Source organism: Melanotaenia boesemani, chromosome 20 (assembly GCF_017639745.1).
Source record: "Melanotaenia boesemani isolate fMelBoe1 chromosome 20, fMelBoe1.pri, whole genome shotgun sequence".
NCBI lineage: Eukaryota > Metazoa > Chordata > Actinopteri > Atheriniformes > Melanotaeniidae > Melanotaenia > Melanotaenia boesemani.
The window spans coordinates 21,754,031-21,777,610 of NC_055701.1; the positions used below are offsets into that span (position 1 = coordinate 21,754,031).

At 37.8% G+C, this 23,580-nt stretch overlaps 1 protein-coding gene across 4 annotated transcripts in view; it reads left to right on the plus strand.

Moving 5' to 3' along the window:
* The window catches only part of pacs2 (phosphofurin acidic cluster sorting protein 2), a 74,481-nt gene extending 51,276 nt beyond the window's left edge, over positions 1–23,205 (plus strand). For 2 of the 4 annotated variants that reach the window (XM_041971264.1, XM_041971267.1), the window contains exons 5-25: positions 2,210–2,372; positions 2,674–2,747; positions 2,921–3,001; positions 4,701–4,760; positions 4,839–4,993; positions 6,606–6,696; positions 7,080–7,151; positions 7,410–7,534; positions 7,719–7,851; positions 8,110–8,214; positions 9,356–9,462; positions 9,545–9,699; positions 9,862–9,972; positions 11,240–11,348; positions 11,988–12,020; positions 15,435–15,477; positions 15,623–15,665; positions 20,414–20,549; positions 20,859–21,079; positions 21,338–21,451; positions 22,829–23,205. In XM_041971264.1, coding sequence (XP_041827198.1) covers positions 2,210–2,372; positions 2,674–2,747; positions 2,921–3,001; positions 4,701–4,760; positions 4,839–4,993; positions 6,606–6,696; positions 7,080–7,151; positions 7,410–7,534; positions 7,719–7,851; positions 8,110–8,214; positions 9,356–9,462; positions 9,545–9,699; positions 9,862–9,972; positions 11,240–11,348; positions 11,988–12,020; positions 15,435–15,477; positions 15,623–15,665; positions 20,414–20,549; positions 20,859–21,079; positions 21,338–21,451; positions 22,829–22,947 — 2,250 coding nt within the window. In that variant the 3' untranslated portion in view covers positions 22,948–23,205. The remainder of the gene's footprint in view (positions 1–2,209; positions 2,373–2,673; positions 2,748–2,920; positions 3,002–4,700; positions 4,761–4,838; positions 4,994–6,605; positions 6,697–7,079; positions 7,152–7,409; positions 7,535–7,718; positions 7,852–8,109; positions 8,215–9,355; positions 9,463–9,544; positions 9,700–9,861; positions 9,973–11,239; positions 11,349–11,987; positions 12,021–15,434; positions 15,478–15,622; positions 15,666–20,413; positions 20,550–20,858; positions 21,080–21,337; positions 21,452–22,828) is intronic. The other 2 variants (XM_041971265.1, XM_041971266.1) reach the window with 2 other exon arrangements.
* The last annotated feature ends 375 nt before the right edge of the window (positions 23,206–23,580 follow it).

Sequence of the window (23,580 nt, forward strand, 5' to 3'; positions counted from 1 at the left end):
AGCTTAAGGAAAGAAAGACACACAACACCAACCATGATACGATGTAAATTGCTGAAGGCTGTCCTGGTCTCCAGGGAATGCACTGGGACAGAGGGGTGTTGTCCTTAAGTCACAGGTGTTTGTGAGGAGAATGTGAGTATCTGGGGTGACTTAGTCAAGGAAAATGGTAAATTTCTTTTGATGGGATGATGTTGAACAAGGCACTTGGCAGACAGCTGCATTGGTGGAGCCTCTCCATCAATACAGTGGCTCAGGTGTGCATGTCGTCACAGTGCAGCACATCCAAGCTGAAATAAACAACAACAAGCATCTTGTAGAGCATTTCTTACATAATGTAGAAAGAAATTTGAAGATGGGGAGAGATGGGGCTATAGGTGAGCCCACAAGCCTGTAAAGGACTGAATGGTTTTTGTTTGTTTTCTGAGCACCAAGGTGACGTCATATACTTTTAACCCTTTGACTCCTGTTGCTGCAAATTAGGGACAAACCCCTTCTGGCCTTTGTTTATTTTATTTCTTTTTACGTATTTATTTTATGTATCTATTTGCTTTTACTAAATATTTATTTTTTATTTTTATTTATTAATTGTTAGGAAATTATCATATGTCTTTTTCCTCCATATTCCTGCTGCATTGGATCTCAGTATCAAGAGTGTTGAATTGTTTACTCACAGCCTCAAATAACAACATAAATCACACTTAAATTCAGACTTCATGGTTGGCATAAACTGTGGGAAGTGGGGAAACATGTAACCCATCCATTCACTCTCCAAACCAACTCCCTTTGACTCCTCCTGGGAGATCCCGAGCCAATCGGCTCCAATAGGCTGCCTGTTTTTTGTGGGGCTCAGTAAATCTCAAAGGGGAGGCTTCTAGGAGGCATCGCTGAATTTCTAAACTTCACAGTTCTTCATGAGGAGTGAGACTCCCAGTGTGTACAGAGAAATCATCTCAGCTGCTAGAGTAAGTGGTAAATCAAGAGACTTTCTTAATGACTCACTGCTCAGGTATGGAACAGCAAGTGCATTACTGCAGAAGCTGAACCAAGCTCACTGAGCTCACTGAAGATACTTAACTCCTCCATTCTTCACAGAGAGAGAAGTATTTCTTCACACTTATATTCCAGCTGCACCACTCATACCTGCAGACTGCTCAAGTCAGTTTTGGAGGTCACTGATGTTTCCAGGGATCATTCACAGGGATCAAAGATGTGACTTCTGTTTGATGTTGTTACCTTTCCAGATGCATTCATAACTTAAGCAACCTTAACACCCTGTTTACTTCAGGCACCTTCCACAGGATCTCTCAGAAAACCCGGTCACATGACTTGTCCAAGTCCACAAAGCACATGTCACCTGGATTGACAAACACCCAGGCCCCAGATTAATCTGTGAGAGCGTAAAAAGACAGTCTGCTGTGTCACAGTCAGGGGCATAATAGTTGATCTTAATCTCCCTTCCACTACCCTTTCACAGAGAGTATGATACCATGATAATTAGCACATACCCTCTGCTGTCCTTCCTTATAGAAGTCCAGACTTACTTTCTCTGAAATCTCTACAATGTAATAGAGTGTATCAGCCAAAACAACTCAGGGTATCTCATCCAGTGCTGCCATGCCACTTTAGAGTCCTTCATGATGTTGGCTTCAAGGAGGAGCTCAGATCTCCCAAAATCCTCGTGCTTTACTCCCTGTAGGATAACAAAGTCCCTCGGGTTTAACAAATTCCTTTAAATGCTCTTACCAGTGGCCTAATAGTGATAACTTAGCTATAACAGTTATGATGCAGAGATAACATGATCTTGCTCTGCTAGTGGAAATATTCTGCAGTGAGAAAAAAAATGAGAAAAGATATGGAGTTATAACACGTCTGTTTCCACAAAGCATCAGTAGTTGTTGTACTGTGACACTGTTTATAAGCTCAACTCATTCCTTGGCCTTAAAGACAAGCATTCAATCAAAGTTGATGTATTACACTTTAGCTACTCCTTTTTTTTTTTACAAATATAATCAATTCAAGCATAAAAAAAGATTAGGATGATGATGAGCAGATGCTGAAATGAAGTCTGTATAAGGGTAGATTTGCAATTAAATTGTGACAATAAAGTAAATATGTTCTGCTTAATTTGTTTTAACTTTTACTTCTTGGAATGTCTACATTTTTTTTAAATTCTTTCTATCCTCTGATGTGCATTTTTTGCCGCTACCAGGTGATGCAGCACCCGACCGAGGGAGGTCAGGTTCTCCCTCTCTGCAGCAACCAGAAAGACATGCTTGGCAAAGTTGCAGAGATCTGGATCTTTTCCCTGTCCAGTCAGCCAATAGATCACGAGGAGGCAGCCCTGCAGGGAGGACAGAAGATCAAATGCTCTGGTATGCTTTGCTTCTCATTACCCAAGATGTTCTGAATGCAAAACAGCACAATGTCATCATTATCATGCTTGATGATATGCTGATATACAGAATGGGTATCACAAGGTTCAGGGTGGTTTTCCTTCTCCCAAATGAGCAGAAAGCAATAAAATTCAGGCAGCACACAGACCTGCATGCACTATATACCTGATGTATATTTAGAACCTGGCTACTTGTCAATTTTAAAAGGCTCATTGCAATATGTATGAGGCATCCACTACACTTTCAAGCTTTTAATCTTCCTACTTATCATCTACTGCAGATAACTACTCGGAGGAAGAGTATGAGAGCTTCTCCTCGGAGCAGGAGGCCAGTGATGACGCCGTGCAGGGACAGGTGAGTCCGCCTGGAAATCATTTCAGCTTTTAGATTCGTGAGATGATTTGCTTTAGCCTGATCAGTGGTTCCTGGGTTAATATTTAATCTATTATTTGAGTCACAAGGATGTCTTTGCACTAGCTGGTTTGTAAAGGAAAACTTCATTCATGTCCAATTCTGTATGTTTACAGGATCTTGAGGATGATGAGTTTGATGTGAGGAAGCCAAAAAAGCAGAGAAGGTCAATCGTAAGGACTCCCTCCATCACCAGAGTAAGAAGCATGAATGAGAACAAGCACCCCAAGCTACAGGAAAAAAAACCTTTGAATGTGCAGCAGGCCAACTCTTTAGTATTTTGGCTTTCAGTGGTTCACCTTCAGGGAGTCCATGTGTCAGGCCAAGAAACAGCCTAAACTTACCCCCCCCCCCCCCCCCCCCTTATACTTTCAGCACAATCCACCAGACAAAACACACAAGATGTGATGTGTTCTCTTTTTACTTCTGTTTTAGTTTTTCCCAACACAGAAACAAAGTATAATTGTCTTGCACTTGTTCATTCTTGAAGCAAAACTACCACACAGCACTCCCAAACAAAAAGAGGTTGGATGTAAAAAACTGCAATGAAGGAAGCTGCAGGCATCCACAAAAGCTTGTTGGCACCATATTGTGTCTATTATCTAAGTTTACACTTAGAGGAACAGAGTGTTTGTTTGGGAGCTGCAGCTCAGTGTGCCTGATGTGGTTTATCATACAGTCATTTGCCTTATGAGTCAAATCAAACACATTTTAGAGCCAAAATATGCCCTTTTTCACAAGCTGATGCAATATTCTGAAGTTTTAGTTAAATATCTGAAACATGCTGTAGTAAAACATGTTGTAGAGATACAACAGCTCATTGTTTCTACCACAAATTTACAGCTCTTTTTAGACAGGCCAGTTTTAGGGCGTAGTCACCCACTCCATTCCTCTCTTCTACAAGATCTGCCTCTTTTGAGATCTTTCTAACCCTTGCAGCACATTATTATCTTCTAAAAGACAATACAGAACATAGTCTGAGAGCTCATGCCATAAACTGATTACTTGAGTGGCAGTTTGTTTTTTTAGATATTTACATTTGCTTAATCTGCCGTTTGGCCACAGATAATTGATACTGATCCCTCTTTTAGGTAGAATCTTGAGGTTGTTGAAGGTGTGCACAGCAGATAATAACGGCCAGCTGACACGTTTATACTCAGGTACAAATTAGGGACAAACTCTTTTGTCACATTTCAACCTTAAAAACCCTGAACTTCACGGTTCCTCCAGTCTTCTGTTAATGTATTTTTTAAGATTGACCTTAAGAAGTATTATTTATATGAGCTGCTTTTACGAGTTTATTTTAGTAATGGCAGAGTTTCAGAAGGTGCATTTAATGGCAAATGGAAAATCAGAATTTCTATCTTCACAAGCACAGTTATCTAAGTAAGTTAGATAACTAATCTAAGTGAAATGGAAAACTGCTAATGGCAATTTGCTGTTATTAGCAAAGCAAAAAAGCAAGAACCAATAAATTTCGACTTCTCACTTCCAAGGTACAGTGAATGCAACATGACCTGATGTTGAAACTGGGTGGAGATAAAAGATAAGAAGGCTCGATTTTCCTTCTTTGTCAGATAAGGAGCACTGAGTTAATAATGACCTTTGGCACCCAAATATATTCTCTTAAGGGCAGAAAACATTATTTTGTTGTCATTAAGGCTTTGGGACCAGAAACAAGAGATGAAAGCCCTACTGAAGCATATAGACCACAATGTTATTTTATTATTGATTGTCACAAGTGTAAACACAATAAAAGCATCAGCCATCAGTGCAAATGTATCTACTTCTGGTGAAATTATTGAGCCGGAGCAGCTGGTTGTAGCTCTTTTCTCTGTGATGACTAAAGAACTGGGCCTAAAGCTGACTTTATACATTTGTTCTTCTGTGTTTTAGCAGCAGAACTTTAAGCAGCGAGTTGTGGCTCTCCTGAAGCGGTTCAGAGTTTCAGATGAGGTGGGTGTTTTAATCCTTCATTGCTCAGATTTTCTTTTTCCCCTCATGACTAGAGTTTTCATGTGCTTGCTTGTGAAGGTGTTGGACTCGGAGCAGGACCCTGCAGAGCCGCCTCCTGAAGTAGAAGAAGAGGATCTGGATCTGGACAGTGTGGAATTCGAGAATCCCAGCGACAGCGGTCCGGAGCTGGATGATGACGACAGTGTCCTCAGCACACCAAAACCCAAACTCAAGTGAGTACGGGTCTCTGTTTCTCTTTGAGAAGTAAAATGAAATCAAATGAGTGAAATAAAAAATTGTTACTGTTAAGTTTCAACATGTTTTCAAGATTAATTTAGAAAATCTCCATTGATTTCCACTGAGGTCATCCAGTATCTTTAATCTACTTGTTTTTTTATTAGTTACATTGTTCAATACGTTTTACAAATATTCCACTCCACTCCCAAAAAAAGTTGGCCGCTGTCTAAAATCTAAATAAAAACTGAATTCATTGATTTGCTGATATTGTGAACCAACATTTTATTTGCAATAAAAAATAGAAAACATATCTGATGTTTGAAAATGAGCCAGTTTACTATTTCAGGAGAAGTATTGGAGCATCTTGAATTTGACAGGAAGTTGGTGTATTAGATGAGTTGTATAGTTTAGCTTGTCCTGCTAAAATATGCAAGGTATTCTCTGAAATACATTGGTGGTGTCTTTCCAGATATGCAAGTTGTCTGCTCCACAACATCAGATGTGCAGGGTTTGTGCTCTTTCTGTTCACACATGGCTTCTTCTTTGAAAGATAGTGCTCTAAGCTGCATTTCAGAGTGAATTCTGCTCACAGATAATGATTTCTGTTCCTGAGCTCTTGCAGCGACTTCCAGGACAGAATCATTCCTGTTTTTAATACAGTGCTGTCTGAGATCCAGTATTGATCTTCAGCTGTGTCCTTTGTACAGAAATGTCTCCAGTTTATTGGAAAGTTTAGTTAATGTCATGTTTTTGTTTTTGCAATTTGACACTGATGAATATTTCACTGAAATTGCTCCATAATTTTTTCTATAATCCATAACTTTGCCCATGCAGCTGCACAGGCATAACCTCTGCTTCTCTAAGGAGCTCTTCTTTATACGTAGTGATGTTACTGGCCTGTTGCCATTTATCCTAATTAGATGCAACATGTTCCTCCAGCTGTTTTTTGTTAATGCCACTTACTTTTTTTATTATTTTTGAGACATGTTGCTGTTATCAAATTTAGGTTGAGCAAATATTTTTCATCAAGTAGGTAAACATTTCATATGCTTTCTGTGTTTTATTTTGAATAAATTATTATTAGATTTACTTTTCATTTCATTCTCTTTTTATATGCATGTTATACACTGTCCCATCTATTTTGGATTAGAGTATATATTAAAATAATAATAAACTATATTATTTTCTCAAGCATTCCTTTTTGTTAATTTCTTTTTTAACCATATTTAGATAAAGATACACATGACTAAAATATCCAAGAAAAAGAGAATTCATAAATTAAACAACAAAAAAAAAAAAAAGAGAGAAAACCAGTGGATAGTAAGAATTTGCTTCTTATTTGTTCCAACTTAAAACACCAAAACGCTGAAACAAGCTCCTCCACATCCAGAGAAAATATCCTTCAAACTGTATCCAAACAAGTTGGAACACATTGTAAAGTATGAATAAAAACAGAAGGATTTTGCTAATTAAATATTCAAATCACTTTAGTAAAGAACACAATGCTATAAACGATAACATGTATATGAAGCCGGTCAAAGCCTCAGCAGGCCACGTTTAAAATGACATAAACATGTCTTTTTGAGTTAATATCTTCTTCTGTTTCAGGCCATATTTCGAGGGTCTCTCCCTCTCCAGCTCTCAAACTGAGATCGGCAGCATCCACAGTAGTCGGAGCCACAGGGAGCCTCCCAGCCCGGTGAGACCTTTTTTTCCTCCAGCACAGAAAATCAGCAGGGAGGAAGTTTTCTTTCTGCATGTTCTCATCATGCAACATCACTTCATCTAAAATCTCCTGCTCTGTTTTGCTTCTTTTACGTTGAGTCAAGCTCTCTAACAGAGAAACCCCCGACCTGTTCTGACTGCTGGTGTCCTGAAAATGTTGTTTCCTTGCAGAGATTTTTCCCACCAGTCTGCAGATTTAAACCACGACAGCTTGTTTGTGGAACTGTAGGGCTTCAGATGACCTCAGATCCCATCATAAGATGTTAATCAAACAATATTTTTATTTTTTCTGTGAAATCAAAGTGGGACCTCATCAGAAGCTGGTAATGTTTGTTTTTTCCCACCATTTCATTCCAGATCGATCTGGATAAAACCAACTGTGGTGGAACCAAGTTTCCAGACGATGGTGTGTCTGATAATGCCTCCTTTGTGAGTATGAAAAAGTGCTTCCTGAGTGTTATTATTTTAAAGAAAAAGAGAAGATGTGAACGTTTCTCAGCCTTTGAAAGTGCAGAAACTGTCCTCCATATTATTTGGACACTGTATGACACAGTTGACATAAATCACATCAGTTACAGTTAAAATCTTCAGAGACTGTTGAGACATTTAAAATGTGAAAATCGGCTTCTGTCTGTTTATAACCTTTAAGCCTTTTTCTTTATTTTCTCCATATTTGTTTTCCCCCAGGAACAACCAGAGGCGGTGACTCCCACCACAGAGCTGGAGATGGATAATATGGACACATTTTTGGAAAGACTGCCACCAAGTGGCAAAATGACCAAAACAGAATCCCTCATCATTTCATCCAACAGGTACATAACCCACTGTTTCCACATTTTATACATGGAATCAAATGTCTGTGACTGAAATGCCTTAAAGACATTATAATAAGACATGTTTAACATCAGCAGTTTACAGGACGTAGTGCTGAAGTAGCCCTGCATCCGACACATAGAGCCACTCTCTTTCTTAACTTCCTGTTTCATTTTTTTTTAGGCAGGAACCAAAGTTGGCTGGGAGACGAGGCAGGAGCACATCCTTGAAGGAGCGCCAGCCCAGCAGACCACAGAACGAGAGGGCCAACAGCCTGGACAACGAGCGGTCTCTGGATACCCGCTGCCACCTACAGGTAGGAAGACAGAACTGCAGCTGCATGACGAAGCAAAGGCCTCACGCTCGCATTAAGTTCTCTTTCTGTAGATGGTTTAAGAAAGGATTTTTATAATCATAAAAGATCAGTTAATGTGAGGATTAATCATTTTTTGGAGGGGGGATAAATAGATGTTTTGCAAAGCAAGAGTATAAGTGTGTAAAAAAAAAAAAAGACTTAGACAAGGAGTGAGGCAGGCAATAAAGAGAAAGTGTTTTCTTGTTTGTATTCACCCAGATCCCAAGAAAAACTGTGTATGACCAACTAAACCACATCCTGGTTTCTGATAACCATCTCCCCGACAGCATCATCCTCATCAATACGTCCGACTGGCAGGGCCAGGTGAGAGATGGGCTTTGATATTAAATTGTAAAGTTTTGATTTATATTACAGTGTTTCTTGCATGGGCAATAATTTCACTTACAATGTGATTACCATAAGTTAAAGTACACCTTGCAGACTAACAACTCCTGAGACAAAAAATGTACCAAAAAAGAACCAAAGCTACAATGAATTTTACAATAAGAAATACACAGGCACAGGATGGATAACAGCCTTGTTATTGTTATTAGCCTGATAGGCTGATAGAGAGATAGAGTTAGCAACATTGGCTAACAATTGCTAACATCGTTTTCCCTGCTCTGTAGTTTGCGAAGTATAACAAATAAAAAATAAAAGAACTACATTATATGATGCAGACTGCAGATTTTAAAGTAGGAAAATCAGTGTAAGTCAAGGGAGACGTGAAACAAAGTATTAAATTAAAAGGCAGAAGCGGCAGAAGCAAACTCTGGTGTTTGTGAATGTTTGTGGCTGTTAGATTATACAAGCAAACAGGGACTGCAGATGGATTAATAGCTGAGAGTTTCTGTGCTTGTTGTCTACTGAGAGATTATTTGTATTTCTTACCAACAGTGCACATGACATCTTCAGGTCAGTTATCTTCAGGCTACAAACACAACACCTTTATGTATCTATAGCAGTCTTGTGGTTTTTCTCAACTAGCATCTATCAGCTACACTACCATTTTTCATCTGTTTTACTTTCATTTTTCCTCAGTAATTTAAAACAGCGACAATATAATTTCCCATCAGGGATAAATATTTAATTCACTACAAAGAAGACAAGAACATTTACAGTGTCAATGCTGGTCTGGATCCAGCATCAGTGTTCGTACCTCTGATGCAGTGTCTTTGCAGCATAATGTGGATGAACAGTGAACTGCTGTCTGGCCCACACACTTATGATGGCTTCTGTTAACAACTGTGTCTTCTGTTTCCTAGAAGGCTGCATTTTGTACAAACTGTATAAAAATTTCATTCTAAGTGATGAAAAAATTACTTCAAACATCCAAGCGTGTAACAATACATACATTTCTTTACACGTTTCCCAGTAGTTGCATGTTGCAAAGACTGATGTAACTTCCCGCTGTTATTTGTGATTTCTGGTTTCTCATCTGGTCCCCGTGTTCCTTCTCTCTCAGTATCTTTCGGATATGCTGCAGAACCATCACCTGCCAGTGGTGTGCACCTGCACCACAGCCGACATCCAAGCTGCGTTCAACACCATTGTGTCTCGCATACAGCGATTGTAAGCCTGCTTTTAAATGTTTCGCCTGTCTGTCTGTTGCTGTTAGAAATCAAGAACTGTGTTGTTTTGTTTCTGCTCTTAGCTGCAACTGTAACTCCCAGACACCCATTCCCATAAAGATTGCGGTGGCTGGAGCGCAGCACTACCTCAGTGCAGTTCTGAGGCTTTTCGTGGATCACCTCTCCCACAAGACCCCAGACTGGCTCGGCTACATGAGGTTCCTTATCATTCCTCTAGGTTGGTAACAGACCAGTAGGCCAGTCAGTAGTAAAATGTTGCTGTGTTGCTTCTTATTTTGCAGGTCTTATTTTGTTTACATTAGTTATCTTTTGCAGGGCAAAGACCGGAATTGAAAATTAAGTTATCTGATGATGAATGTCCCGTTTTCATTGCCCTTAGGTGCACATCCAGTCTCAAAATATCTTGGCACTATTGATTATCGATACAACAGTTTGTTCCAAGATGCTGCCTGGAGGGAGCTGTTTCACAAGCCAGAAGCTCCTGTTGTTGGTGGGCTGTTTCTTCTCATTGAAAAATTTCTCCTTAGCAACAATAAACTCATTTACTTAAAGCTCAGATGACCTCCGGAAAACCTCTATTTTTTTTAAATTGGTTATATTTGTTACAAAATCCCAGAATAGTAGTTAAGCTAAGTGTAAAAAAGGAAAGAACTCCCTGTTTTAATTGTAAGACTTTGTGTACAAGCCATAATAAACAACCATTAGCCCAATTATCAGGTCCTAAAAAATTGTAAATACAACATCAAATGAACAACAACACTTTTCATATTATATCATGTCATTATTTGTCCATCAAAAAACTAAGCCAAAAGTTGCAGCTAAGAAGCAGTGTGTAAAAAACTAAATATACCCCCACTGCTTCCATAGGAAATAAGAAGGTGAGGATCAGCCAGGTGCTGCTTATCAAATGCACTTTATTAACTAATCAGAATCAAGTGTGAGTGCCACTATTAAAGAAGTCTTGGCAGTTTGCTGGTCTGAATCAGTCGGGTGTATTTTAGCACAATGCCAAGGAGGAAATACATCTGCAATGATTTCTGAGAAAGAATTGTTGCTGCCCATCAGTCTGGGAAGGGTAATAAAGCCAATTCTACATTATCCAGTCCATCATTCTACAGAGAAAAAGATAATTCACAAATGAAATCTTTCAATCCAGCTTTCAAAACAACTTGGCAGCACAGCTTAGGTTTACAAAGTTGCATCTGAAGAAACAACTTCTGGAACAATGTGAAGATGTTTATTCATGGTGAGCAGTGTCACATTTGATATCACCAATGTGCTTCTTGTAGCCGCAGGACATGGACACCTTGCAGCCACTGAATCAACCTTGAACGCCTCTGTATCCCAATGTATCCTAAGTCAAATGTGAGGCCACCTGTCTGCCAGTGAAAGCTTAGATTAGTTTTGGTCATGCAGCAGCACAATGAGCTGAAGCTCTGCAGTAACTTTACAACAGAGAAGAAAAGATTCAAGGTGTTGAAATTTAACAAAGTCTCGACGTCAGCCTATATGTTCATAAACCAATGGCTGCTTATTAAAATTTAAATTGAAAAAATGGGCCTCCTTTTACTCTCTGTGTGTAAAGTGTCCTTTGCTGTCGTCATTGATGTTGTATTTGACTCACTTAAGGACCTAGTAAAATTTTTTTTAACTGTATCCTGCTATATAAAACCTTATAAATCAGCAACCATGTACTTTGTTTTTGACATGACTGATTTGTTCAGGTTCTGAGTAATAATCACCATGTCCTCGTACAGCCCAGGAGTCCCCAGATGTGGTGTCGAGAGTAACGCAATACATGGTGGGAGCTAATGGGGCCCACCAGCTTCCCATTGCAGAAGCCATGCTCACTTACAAACAGAAGAGGTATGTTTTTCCCTCATTTAACAGCAGACAAGTATTTCCTAAACCCTAAAATATATATTTTGAGGGAAACAAGTCTGACTTTAGTTATTAGGCGTTAATGTTTCTTCTAACAATGCTTCTAACGCAGAACTCCTCCTTTTTTTTTCTAAAGGGGACTGAAATGTTTTTTTTTTGTTTTTTTTTTAGATTTATACCTGTACAATCCACATGTTAATGAAATATCTATTAAATTAATTCACAAATTTATTTTCTTGTTGATGCAAACTATTGATCACATACTATTAGCACTGCCTGCGGCAAAGTTAGAAGAAGAATTAGGTCGGACTTTAAAATAGTTTTTTTTTTCCCTTTGTGGCAGTTAGCAGAAAATACTGTTAATACAGCTGTAGTAAACAGCTGGTCATCTTGCCACAAAATGAGCATTTAGACTTATAAATAATAGAAACAACAACTGTTATTCTGTATTTTCTGTTTTTCATTCAACCCTCTTTTGAAAGAAAAAAAACCCTGAAGTAAACGTTTCACTAATGTGGAGCTTTGTTTGCGTTTCTAAACATCACTGTCTTTCCATCACTGTGGGTGTGTGTGTGTGTGAATAATATGTTTTATCTTTTTGTGATATGTTTTCTTTCTTTGAAGGAAAAAGAGCTTTCATTTTGATTTTGCAGTAAGGTATTGTGGTCGCTTGGGTTTGTTTATCATGTAGCCTGATGATTTTTGTGCTTTCTGTGTGTTGGAGCTATTTCCCCTCAAACTGTGTCACTTTTCTGTTGGAGCTTGTCACTTTAACAGCTTTCCTGTACTTAGCCAAGCTTTGATTTTGCAGTCGCCAAGGGGAGATAATAAATTTGTCTGATCCCTAATAGGTCATTAACTTAGTCCTTTTTGTCAGATTTAAATTTACTTCACACTTATTTCACTTTAAGACAGTAAAAGTGTGTATGAGATCAGAATTCATACTACCGTCACATCTGTCTGCTTAATATGAAGCTACAGCCAGGCACCAGTTAGCCAATTATTGTGTGTTATTGAAACAAAACTGTTTTATGGGGAAGTTTTATGAGTAGTGACAGAAAGTACAGAACCATTTCAGTCTGCCAGCTGCCAAGAAATAGCCCTGTACATAATCCTTGTCAAAATTTACATTTATATTTCTGTATGTTTGTGTAGGATGGTAAACTGTTTTAATTAGTTACATTTAAAATGCAAAGAGGTCAGTTTGACAGGTAAGGGTGTCTGGATTGGGTATAAAAGGAGTATCCACTGCAAGCTTAGTCTTTCTGAGAAAGAATGGGTTATGGGTCACCTCTTTGTGCCAAACTCCATGAGGAAATCCATCCTGTACAAACCAAAACAAACAAAAAATAAAAATCTCTTTGGAAATTGTTAGGATGCCTGTCAAGAAGTGAGATTTTCCATCAAATACAGTAAAAAATACTGTCAAAAGATTCAGGGACTTGTTAAATCTCAAGGCATAAAAACCAAGAACAGAAACCACTGCTTGACGACTTGATTTCAGGTGGCCCTGCATGAGAAACTGTAATTACATCCCGATAACTAAAGCCACATGGGCTTAGGAGTACCTTGAAAAAACAATTGTCACTTAGCACAGTGAAATAGAAATGTGACATTTATTATCTCAGATGGATAGAAAGATGGAGAATCAGACTACAGCAACCACAGACTGTTGAGCAACTGCATCTTCTATTCACAAATGGACAGTTAATAAGCTAACTGGGAGCTGGCTGTAGCGTTGTATTTACCACAAGTATAAGACAAATAACGTAATTTAATATGTCATCAAACACATGACAAATTCACCATTACTCAAAGCACTTCAATCAGTCAGGTTTTCTGGAATCTAAGACTAAATCTGTCTATATGTTAAGTTAAATAACTTTTCTTGTGGTTAGATGTATCCAATAATCTTTGAAGAGTTTTTTTTCCTGTGATTCGTGCAGACAGATGTTCAACCATAAGTTGTTAAGATTCAGGAAAATGTGCTGATAAAGTGGCAGGAGACCAAGTATAATCAGCTTGGTCCTTCATTTATTTTTTTCCTCCTCTGTCTCTCTTTTCCATCAGCTTTTTGTGCTTCCAGCCATTCATGTCTGTCTGTTATTTTTCTGGTTACTTGTTGGGAAACATGCACATTATCAGTAAAACAAGGATGCTTGATTTCTTTTTTTTAGATTAGTTAACAAACTTCATCCACTAAAATCAACATGTTTGAGTAGCACGTTTGGTTGAACAGACTAACATCATCATTAAAGATATCTTCATGGGATCGTGTTTCTGATTTATGAAATGCAGCAATCACTATACACCACTAATCACAAGCCAGACTTATGTTTTAAGTTTATAACCATATATAAAAGCACAGATGACAATTTCCACTTAAAATAAAAAAGCTATTCTGAGCAAATCTGCTGCAGTTTTAGAAACTGCACAGTCTAGTGTTAGTAGGATGTTTTCTAATTGCAGTATGTTTCTGTAAAAGTCTGTAGTTTGGTTTTTAAAAAATTAATTTAAATGTGCCTGCAAACAGACAAATTTCCCACGGCTGTATGTGGAGCTATTTTCCAACTCAGACTCTTGAGGTAGCCTCTGCAATTAATGAGTATCATTTACTGTAACTAGAAGTCTACCACTCAGACACTTTATTTTCTATTTCTTTTAGGAAATTATATTAAATAATATCCACTGTTCATTCACATAACAACTCAACAGTGAGATAATTAACGTATAACCCAAATGTTTGAAAGATTATGAGACATATTTGCACCTTGAGCTAGTTTTTAGAGTCTGAAATGTGCATGACTTCAGTCACCTGCATGTGGAAGCTGTAAGTAATGACGTCACACATTTCATCCAATATGAAGGAAATGTATCCAACAGAAGTTGTGAGCAAAGTCATGATCCATCCTTGCTAGGTGAGATGAAAATACATCCCTCACATATCAGGCAGACATCTGGCTTTGTGTCTCTGACTGCTTGAAATTGATCAGGAGTAGTTACTGTGTTTGGAAATCCAACTGTGACCTATAGTAGATGGTCTCCTTTCTCTCCATTTCTTCCTTCCTCTCTGTAGTCTCTCTGTTTCTTCCCTGGGGGGGCGATGGCAGGTTTCCTCAAGGCAAGAGCAACAACCTCTCACTTCATCAAACTACTTGACATGTAGAAAACGTAGACTCACAATTTAGTAGTACTCTATTCTGGCTATTTTTCTGGATGTTTCCTGGAAAATAGTTCATACTGTAGATGGCTTTTAAGTGTGGCTATGCAACTACCTCTCACAGGTAGTGCATGGAACCAGAGAGTTTTTGGACTTAGGTTGGTGCTCTTCCTTCTAATCCAATATGTTTTTACCCCTTATGAGCTGGCTGCCTCTAGAACAGTTATTCTACCAGTTTAGGTTGATCCTCTGTTTCTCCAGTGACTGGATGGCTTTGTTTGATTGAAATGAGCTTGAAATTGACCAGTAATTTGCATGTTTGTTTTTCTGCTTGTCCAGCTTTAAACAAAGGCTTGCACTCAGGATAGAAATGTATTTTTAGGAAAGATTTAGGACCAGCAGCATGTGCAGCTGGGCTGTGCATACCATCCATGCCAGGGATGCCCAGCTCTGGTCCTTGGGGGCTTGTCCTGCTTCAACACACCTGACTTAGATTAATGGGTCACTAACAGGTATGGGCCAAACTTGACAACAAGATGTGGAGGATATCCATTTAATTTAAATTAGGTGTGTTGGAGCAGGAAAACATCTAAAACCTGCAGGACTTCGACCCTCTAGGACCGACTTTGGACATCTCTGGTCTATAGAATGCTAGACTGCTGTATTTCCAGCTGTGAAACACTGGAAATCAACATAAACAAAGTCAATATGAAGTTACTAATACCAGATTTCATTGTTAGTTACTGTAGATGCCATTTCTTTAATCTCTTGTGATCATTTAATTTTCAAATGATCAAAATGCTTGTAGCAACACATTGTTTTAGATTAATTTAAATGTTGTAGTGTAATCTTAATTTGCCTGTTTATTTTCTTGCCTGCTCTTTCTTTTGGGCTCTGCTGTCTCTCCTCAGTCCCGATGAGGATTCATGTCAGAAGTTCATCCCATTCATTGGGGTAAGTGGGAGTACGTCACCCTGATTTTAAGTTTCACAGGGCTCTGGATTCATTTTTGTTTACCTGATAAGCTGTTGAATTTTGTGGCTGTTAGTGTTGGTGGTCTAAGTAACCCATCTTTTCCTTCTTCTTGCTACTTCTTCAGATGGTGAAAGTTGGTATTGTGGAGCAAACATCTGCAACATCAGGCAAGGATTTTTTTTAAGAAACATAGATGTTTAACAGTTATAGTAGCACTATGTGCACAAGCTGCTTGTTAAATCCACAGAAGTCCTGTGAGGAAGGTTTAATTTTTACTTTTTTGGTTCAATTTTTATGTTGCGGTTACTTATTTCAGGGCTTTCACCCTGAAAACTGATTTGAACATCTGAAACTTATTTTATTTCGTTTTAAATGTTCAGTTTTCATTTATAGTTTAGGCAGATGTAGACAGCAAATGATCAGGTTAGGTGTAGTATAGACCATTTTGATACGATGATGTGTAATTTGGACTTCCTTTCTCCATTGAAAAAATACAGTTAGCTTTGCGGAAGGGTCTTCTCAGAGTTGTAACCCAAAACAATTAACTTTTAATAAACCTGTAAGAGGAATGCTGTTCTTTAAATCTAATATGTCAGTGAGAACTGAAAATGATGTATATCATTGGTCAGTCACCTTTACTTCAAAGTTTGAAATATTTATATGTTAGTAGATGTATAACTTCAGTAATTCATTCAAATTTATAAATTAGTCTGTAAGTGCTTAAGACCTCAGGCTAGATGAATGCACCACATCATTAGAAGTAATTAGACACTATCAGCTTGACTAAATGGATTCTCTGGTAACGTCTTAGTATAATAAGCTAACTTTATGTTTGCTAGCTTGTTATTAAAATGGAGGATCTTATATGTCCTAAGAGAACAATCCTGTCAGATAATCTGTACATAAAGTGTATGTGTGAGTACTTCTGGTTTCCTTAATTTGGGTATTGAAATCCAAATTAAATGTTTCACGTTTTAGATTATTTCTTGGATCGTAGCTAAAACACTCTGTTGTAGATGTTATGATTGAAATGCAAACTATTCTTTTCTATTCTCAAGTTTTTGGAAGTATTTTGGTTGTTATTCTGTAAATAGTACAACACTGAGCAAAGATAAAGCCATTTGTCACCTTTATAGATGCTGTCTCACTCAACAGCAACTACAACTGCTAGCTGCTAACTGTTAGCTAGCACCTCCAGTGAGGCACAGCTGAGGCTTGACATATCAACAAGTTAACATTTGGTTGTCTGACCACAGATAGATAGACATTGCTGGATTCAAAAGCTTAGATGGGAGTCCGCTCACTGCATTTCAGACTCTTAGGAACATGATGGTAACGTCATGTATACTAAGGAGCTGAGGAAAACTACACAGCATGTACATCATTTTAACATCCTCCTTGAGGTGCTTGTAGGGACTCATGAACTATATGAGTTCAGTTCAAAGCTGTGTGTGTAGTCAACTAGTTTCACATTAAATTCTAAATTTAATTATATTCAGGATTATAATTGAATTCAAACCTTATTGTCTGTGTAAATGGCCTGTTTGTTTATATAACAACAGCTACTTTCCTTCTATATGTTTTAGTGTTGCCTGACTAAATTTCTTCTAGAAAAAAATTAAGTGAAATCTAAAAAACTTTCAAATAGATGTGACTAATGGCCTCTTGTGGACTAAATACATTTCAGTCTACTAAAACAGAAACCCAAAGTTAAGTAAATTTAGGTAATTTCATGTGGAGTAAAAACAAATAAAACGCACAGAATTTTAAACAGATTTACTTACTTATTGTGTGAATGCTGTTAAGCATTCACACTATAGTTTTCCTGTTTTTCTTTATTATTATTATTATTATTATTCTTCCGCCGTTTTTGGGCACCTTCCTCCTTCCGCATTTTTTGTGCTATTTCAACAATTTTGGTATCAAAACGTTCAGCTCGTTCAGGACATTCCTGCTCTGACTTTTGGTATTTATAACTTTTATACTTTTTAAAATATTTAACTTTAAACAAAAATATTTTGCCATTGAAATCAATGGAAAACGTTTCAGCTCATTCAAAAACTTCCGCTTCTTTCAACTCCTACTACTTTTACATACTTTCAGCTAGAAACACCATTCAAACTTTAAACAACTCACAATGGATTGGGCTATTTAAAAATGACTTTTTTTGCCGATATGTTTTACGGTTTTGGATTTATGGAAGTTTAAAAATCATCAAAATCTTGATTTTCAACAAAATCTCTTGTCACTCTAGCGCCCTCTAGCTTTTCAGCCTGTTCCGCCACTCAAACAAATTCTCATAACTCCTACAATTTTCATCGTAGAGACATACATTATACATCAAAACGGAGGAATTTAAGTTGGCTTCGAATAGAACCAAGCACGACAGAGCTGGGACTTATAGATTTTGAGTTACGCCTCTCCAAGCGAGCAAAAGTCAACTTTTGCTCCTATACCCTTCCATTCAAATCAGAGGCAGGATTCTGGGTCAAAGTGCATTTCTCCTCTGTTTTTAACTCGCCACCATTTAAATTCTGTTCAAAGTAGGGATGAATAAATTACATCCCTGCCTTCCTCAGACCCTCCTGGCGCTCACGGTGAAAGAATTATTTGGATATCTCCTAAAGTTTTCTGTCAGGAGCGAGGAGTTCGAGAGGTGCGCAGAGTGATTCGGCAGTTCTGCTCTGCTCTTTTCCCAGTCTGTGCCTGTCAGTTAAGTGAGGGGCTGTTGTCATGACAACTCACTGAGTGCTCTCAGCTGTTAGGAGCCAGCTGACCTTTGACCTCATACATTCAGTCTTATTGATCCAGATTATGGATTTCTCACCTGGTTTTGTCCTCCTAATGAGTCCACATATGTCTCTGTCCTCTTCTCCTGTCTCCTCCTTGTCCTTGAGGCCACATGTCCTCCTCTATCTCTCCTCCTCTGTCTGTCCTCTCATCATGTCCTTTGCTGCTCACTTATATGATTGACTGTGTTTCAGCTGCCAATTCACCTCTTTTTCAGCTCTTTCTGCCTTTTACAATCATTTGCTCTACATTCAACCAGTTCAGCACCTTTAATATTCACTTTCAGCTGTAAATCCTTTAACTATTGACTTCAGCTTCATGATTACTTCGGCTGGTGCTTCAGCAAGCAGACTTCAGCCATTTTCAGCCATGTTTCACTATCTTAAGCACATTTCAGTTCAACTTTCCACCATTTTAACTACATTTAAACACCAATTTGTGCTTTAAATGATTGAACTCTTCATTTCAGCTTCATATATACTTCTTCAACAACCATTTTTCAGCCATCTTCAGCAATCTTTCAGCACCTTTTAACTCCACTTTGAGCTTTCAATCCTTCAACTTTTCACTTCAGCTTAATAAATACTTTTTCAAAAGTCACATTTCAGCTATCTTTCACTATCTTCAGCCATCTTTTCAGCATTTCAGTACAATCATTCAGCTTTAAATACTTTAACTATTTAGCTTCAGCTTCATGATTACTTCAGCTGAGGCTTCAACACCCAGACTTCAGCCATTTTCAGCCATGTTGAACTATCTTAACCACATTTTACTTCAACTTTCCACCATTTTAACTACATTTAAACAACTATTGACTTCAGCTTCATATATACCTCTTCAACAACCATAATTCAGCCATTTTCAGCCATGTTGAACTATCTTAACCACATTTCAGTTCAGCTTTCCACCTTTTTAACTACATTTAAACACCTGCTTGTGCTTTAAATCCTTCCAACTATTGACTTAAGCTTCATATATACTTCTTCAACAACCATAATTCAGCCCTTTTCAGCCATGTTGAACTATCTTAAGCACATTTCAGTTCAGCTTTCCACCATTTTAAAAGTACACATTTAAATACCTGTTTGAGCTTAAAATTGCTTTTTCAAATGTATTGAAAAGAGTGACAATTGGGTGAGGAATGGTTTATAACTTCATTTGAAATATATCAAAACAATCTTTAACAACCACATTTCAAGCACTCTGTCTGTCCGATCTGTTGTTTCCTTCAGCACCATGGACAGGAAAATTATTAGTCTGTTGTGGGTGTCCACACACCTCCTGACAGCACCACGGACAGCAGCACAGTTTGCGCTTCAACCTTTCACCCTTTCAGCACCTTTAAAGTCCAGTTTGAGCTTTACATCCTTCAACTTCTCACTTCAGCTTAATAAATACTTTTCAAAAGTCCCATTTCAGCTATCTTTCACTATCTCCAGCCATCTTTTCAGCATTTTAGTTTTTTCCAATTACTTCACCTTCATGATTACTTCAGCTGATGCTTTAGCAAGCAGACTTCAGCCAGTTACAGCCATGTTTGACTATCATAAGCACATTTCAGTTCAGCTTTACACCATTTTAACTACATTTAAACACCAATTTGTGCTTTAAATTGTTAAACTCTTCATTTCAGCTTTATATTTCTTCAACAACCATATTTCAGCCCTTTTCAGCCATCTTCAGCCATCTTCAGCAATCATTTCACTTCAACCTTTCACCCTTTCAGCACCTTTTAACTCCAGTTTGAGCTTTAAATCCTTCAACTTTTCACTTCAGCTTAATAAATATTTCTTCAACAAAGACATTTCAGCCTTTTTTAACCATCTTCAGCCATTTTTCAGCATTTTATTTCAATCATTCAGCATGACAGCATTCACACATGCTGTTATGCAATAACAGCTTTTTCTAGTCTATTTATTTTTCCTTTTTGAAATATCTCTTACTGCCTTCATATGAACTTGTGGTGAAAAAGTTTCATCCTGACACCGATTAATGACATTGGTAGAAACTTTCTTTGGGTTTTAAAGATGTTACACAGAGTAATTGGATTATTGTGAGCTTTGCACATATTCGAGAAAGTTTCCCACGACAGCTCACAGTTTCAGAATGAACTTCTCTTCCTCAGGAGATTCTGATGATGCAGCACCTCTGGGCTCTTCACTGCTCTCCTCCACCCCTCCACAAGTATCGCCTGCTCTGAAAGAAGCCTCACCCACACCACCCTCCTCTCCCTCCGTCAACACCAGCTTTTGTGCTTACAGGTAAACCATAAATTCTACTGAAAGATCATTTCCTCTACATTTTATTTATTTATCTGACTTTTCTTACTATACAAGATAGCAACATGAGCCTTTGCATTCAAAATTTTTGGTGCCCTTGGGATCCTTAAAATATGACACTTAAGCAACCAAAAGGAAAAAAAATATCTAAAAGTCATTTGCATTTGCATTAAATCTGGGTTTAGGATAGATGAGGCAGATTAAGTTTCTATCATCTCAAGCTTGACTTTTTCCCTTTGCAATGTTTAATCTCAAAATAGGTCAACCACTAGAATAAGTGTGCTTCTCTAGTTCCAGTGGTCAGGCGGAGCTGATGGGTCTTCAGGTGGATTACTGGGTGGCTCCAACAGAGAGGAAGAAAGATGTGGAGAAGCGGGACTCCTCTTCCAAAAATACTCTGAAGTGCAATTTTCGCTCGCTGCAGGTCAGCCGGCTCCCACTAGGGGGTGCTGAGCCAAGCCCCCAACCCACCATGTCCATGACCGTAGTGACCAAGGAGAAGTATAAGAAGGGTAAAGAGTGCATTTTTGTTATTCAGTGATTCTGATGCACGTGTTCTTTCTTTTTATTTACATGTTAAATTTCTTTTATTTCTGAATTTCTGGCATTTAGGAAAATTGTAATTCAGCTCAGTATAAATAGATTAAATCCACTCTTTAACCTAAAATATTTCACAAAAGAAAGGTCACACATCATTCCTTACAGTTAGCAGGATGATTATCAGTCCTTCATCGACTCACAATGTACAATCTCTTGTTCCTTTCTGTCAGTCATGTTTCTGCCGAAAAAGAGCAAAGACAAGGAAGTTGAGTCAAAGAGTCAAGTGATCGAGGGCATCAGTCGTCTCATCTGCACTGCCAAGCACCAGCAGACCATGCTCAGAGGTAACTTTAGGCTCTGACCAGCCATCCCCGTCTGGTATTCCTCCTCAGACATGCTCAGAGGCATAGGAGATATCCATGTTTTTTCCCTTATTTTTACAACCTGACCAGTGAACAAAAATGTGTATAGTTAATTTTTTGTAGAGAGATCTTAGGATACCTTAGAACTTGACTATTTAGATCACCATCTTATATGATTCAATTTCAGTAATTGTTCAAATGGATATAAATTATAGGAAACAACCAAATTCCAACAAAGCTGTAAAATGTAATTAAAAGCTGAATGCAGTGGTTTGCAAATCTCATAAAAAAAATTTCTGCAATAGAAGATAGAAAACATGTCAAAAATTAAAAATGAAACATAAAATAATATTATTAAAATAATATTAATATAACATGTCTCAAAAAGATGTGGAACAAAGGGCGAGAAAATGATGGAAAGGTAAGTACTACTTAAAATAAATAACTAAAGGAACATATCACAACTAATTAAACTAAGTGGTAACAAGTCAGTAACAACATTGGGTATTAAAAGAGCAGCTTAGAGAGGCGAAGTCGCTCAGAAGTAAAGACACGCAGAGATTCACTGATGCAAAAAAAAAAACAAAAAAAAAAACATAGAAATTGTGAACCGATTTCTAAATAATATTCCTTAACATTAAATTGTGAAGCACTTTGAATATTTAATTATTTACAGTCCACAAATTTACCAAAGAATTGAAATCATATGAGGCATCTCTTTGTGTATGATGTACATCTGATAATCCGTATCGAGTGTACTGGATTGGAGGATCTTTAGGTTCTCTAGCAGCTGCACGGCATTAAAAACTGTGCATTAGTGCCTTTGCAACATGCAAGTTGCTCATAAATATTATCTTACCTCAATAAATGCTCCCATTCAGAAGACATTTTTTCTGCATATTTCAGGAAGACAGAGCTAAACCGCATAGTGCATCAATTACAACAGCATGACTTCATAGTAGATAAGTTGGGTGTTGGACTGCCCAGTCTGCTGCTCAGATATTTCCAAATGATATGTTTGGAGAATCAGGGAATACAAAATACATCAAAGACCCAGAATTGTTGCACAATTAGAAAATTTTATCAGGAAAAATGGCACATTCCTTGTCCCAAAGGTCCAGAAACTTGACTGTTGTTGAAAGAAGCAGGGATGCCACACAGCGGTAAACGTGGCCATGTCGCAGCTTTCAAATTCAATCAAAAATCAAATTCAAAACTAGTTCATAATTTCCATTAAATAGAAAATTAGTCCAGGAACATTTAAAGAACTTGTAAACTGTTTTGATCCCTCATCAAGGTATAGCTCATTATAGTTTTACAAAGTCCTACAAATTGTTTGGTTTTGGTTTTTTTCTGCAGTGCTGATTGATGGCGTTGAGTGGAACGATGTCAAGTTTTTCCAGCTGGCAGCTCAGTGGTCCTCACATGTCAAACACTTCCCAATTGGAATTTTTGGACACACTAAGGGCCCTTACTAACAGCACCTATAAAAGACTGAATCATGGAGGACCGCTCCCCCTCCCATCTCCCTCGTGCCAACAGCTTTGACCCCCCTACCCCGTACTTGCCCCTCCATATTTCACTCTGTTCTGCTCTCTTAACTTAAATTCCTGCTCTCCATTGTTGTGTTTGTCCGATTATTTAATCTTTTGTTGTTTGTTTGTTTTTTCCAATTTTATATTTATGTAAAAACTTCCCAGTGCAAAGCTGTCAAGGGAATATTTTTTGCTATTCTTCCTGTTGTTTAAAAAAATCCTGCTTATGTTTTATAGACTTTTAAGAAAAAATTCTAATGAAATAATTATAAATGTCCTTTACACTTTAACACGCTGAAAGAATGCCCAGGTCTCACTATGTTTCCGTTAATACATTAAAGTTTGTTTCAAGCATTTGGCCCTCACAATAAATCAAATATGGTATGTACAAAAGGAACAATAAGAGCAGCTTCCATGTCAAGATGAGGTCATATTTTTAGCCATGGTGGAGAAACCACCAACCTCAGTAGAATCATCTAATGTTTCTATGTTTTTAAATCCCCTCTGGATTGAGCTAATATTAATAAATAGTTTGTATTTTCTCTCTAAAAAAATAGGTTTGACATTTAAGTAGTT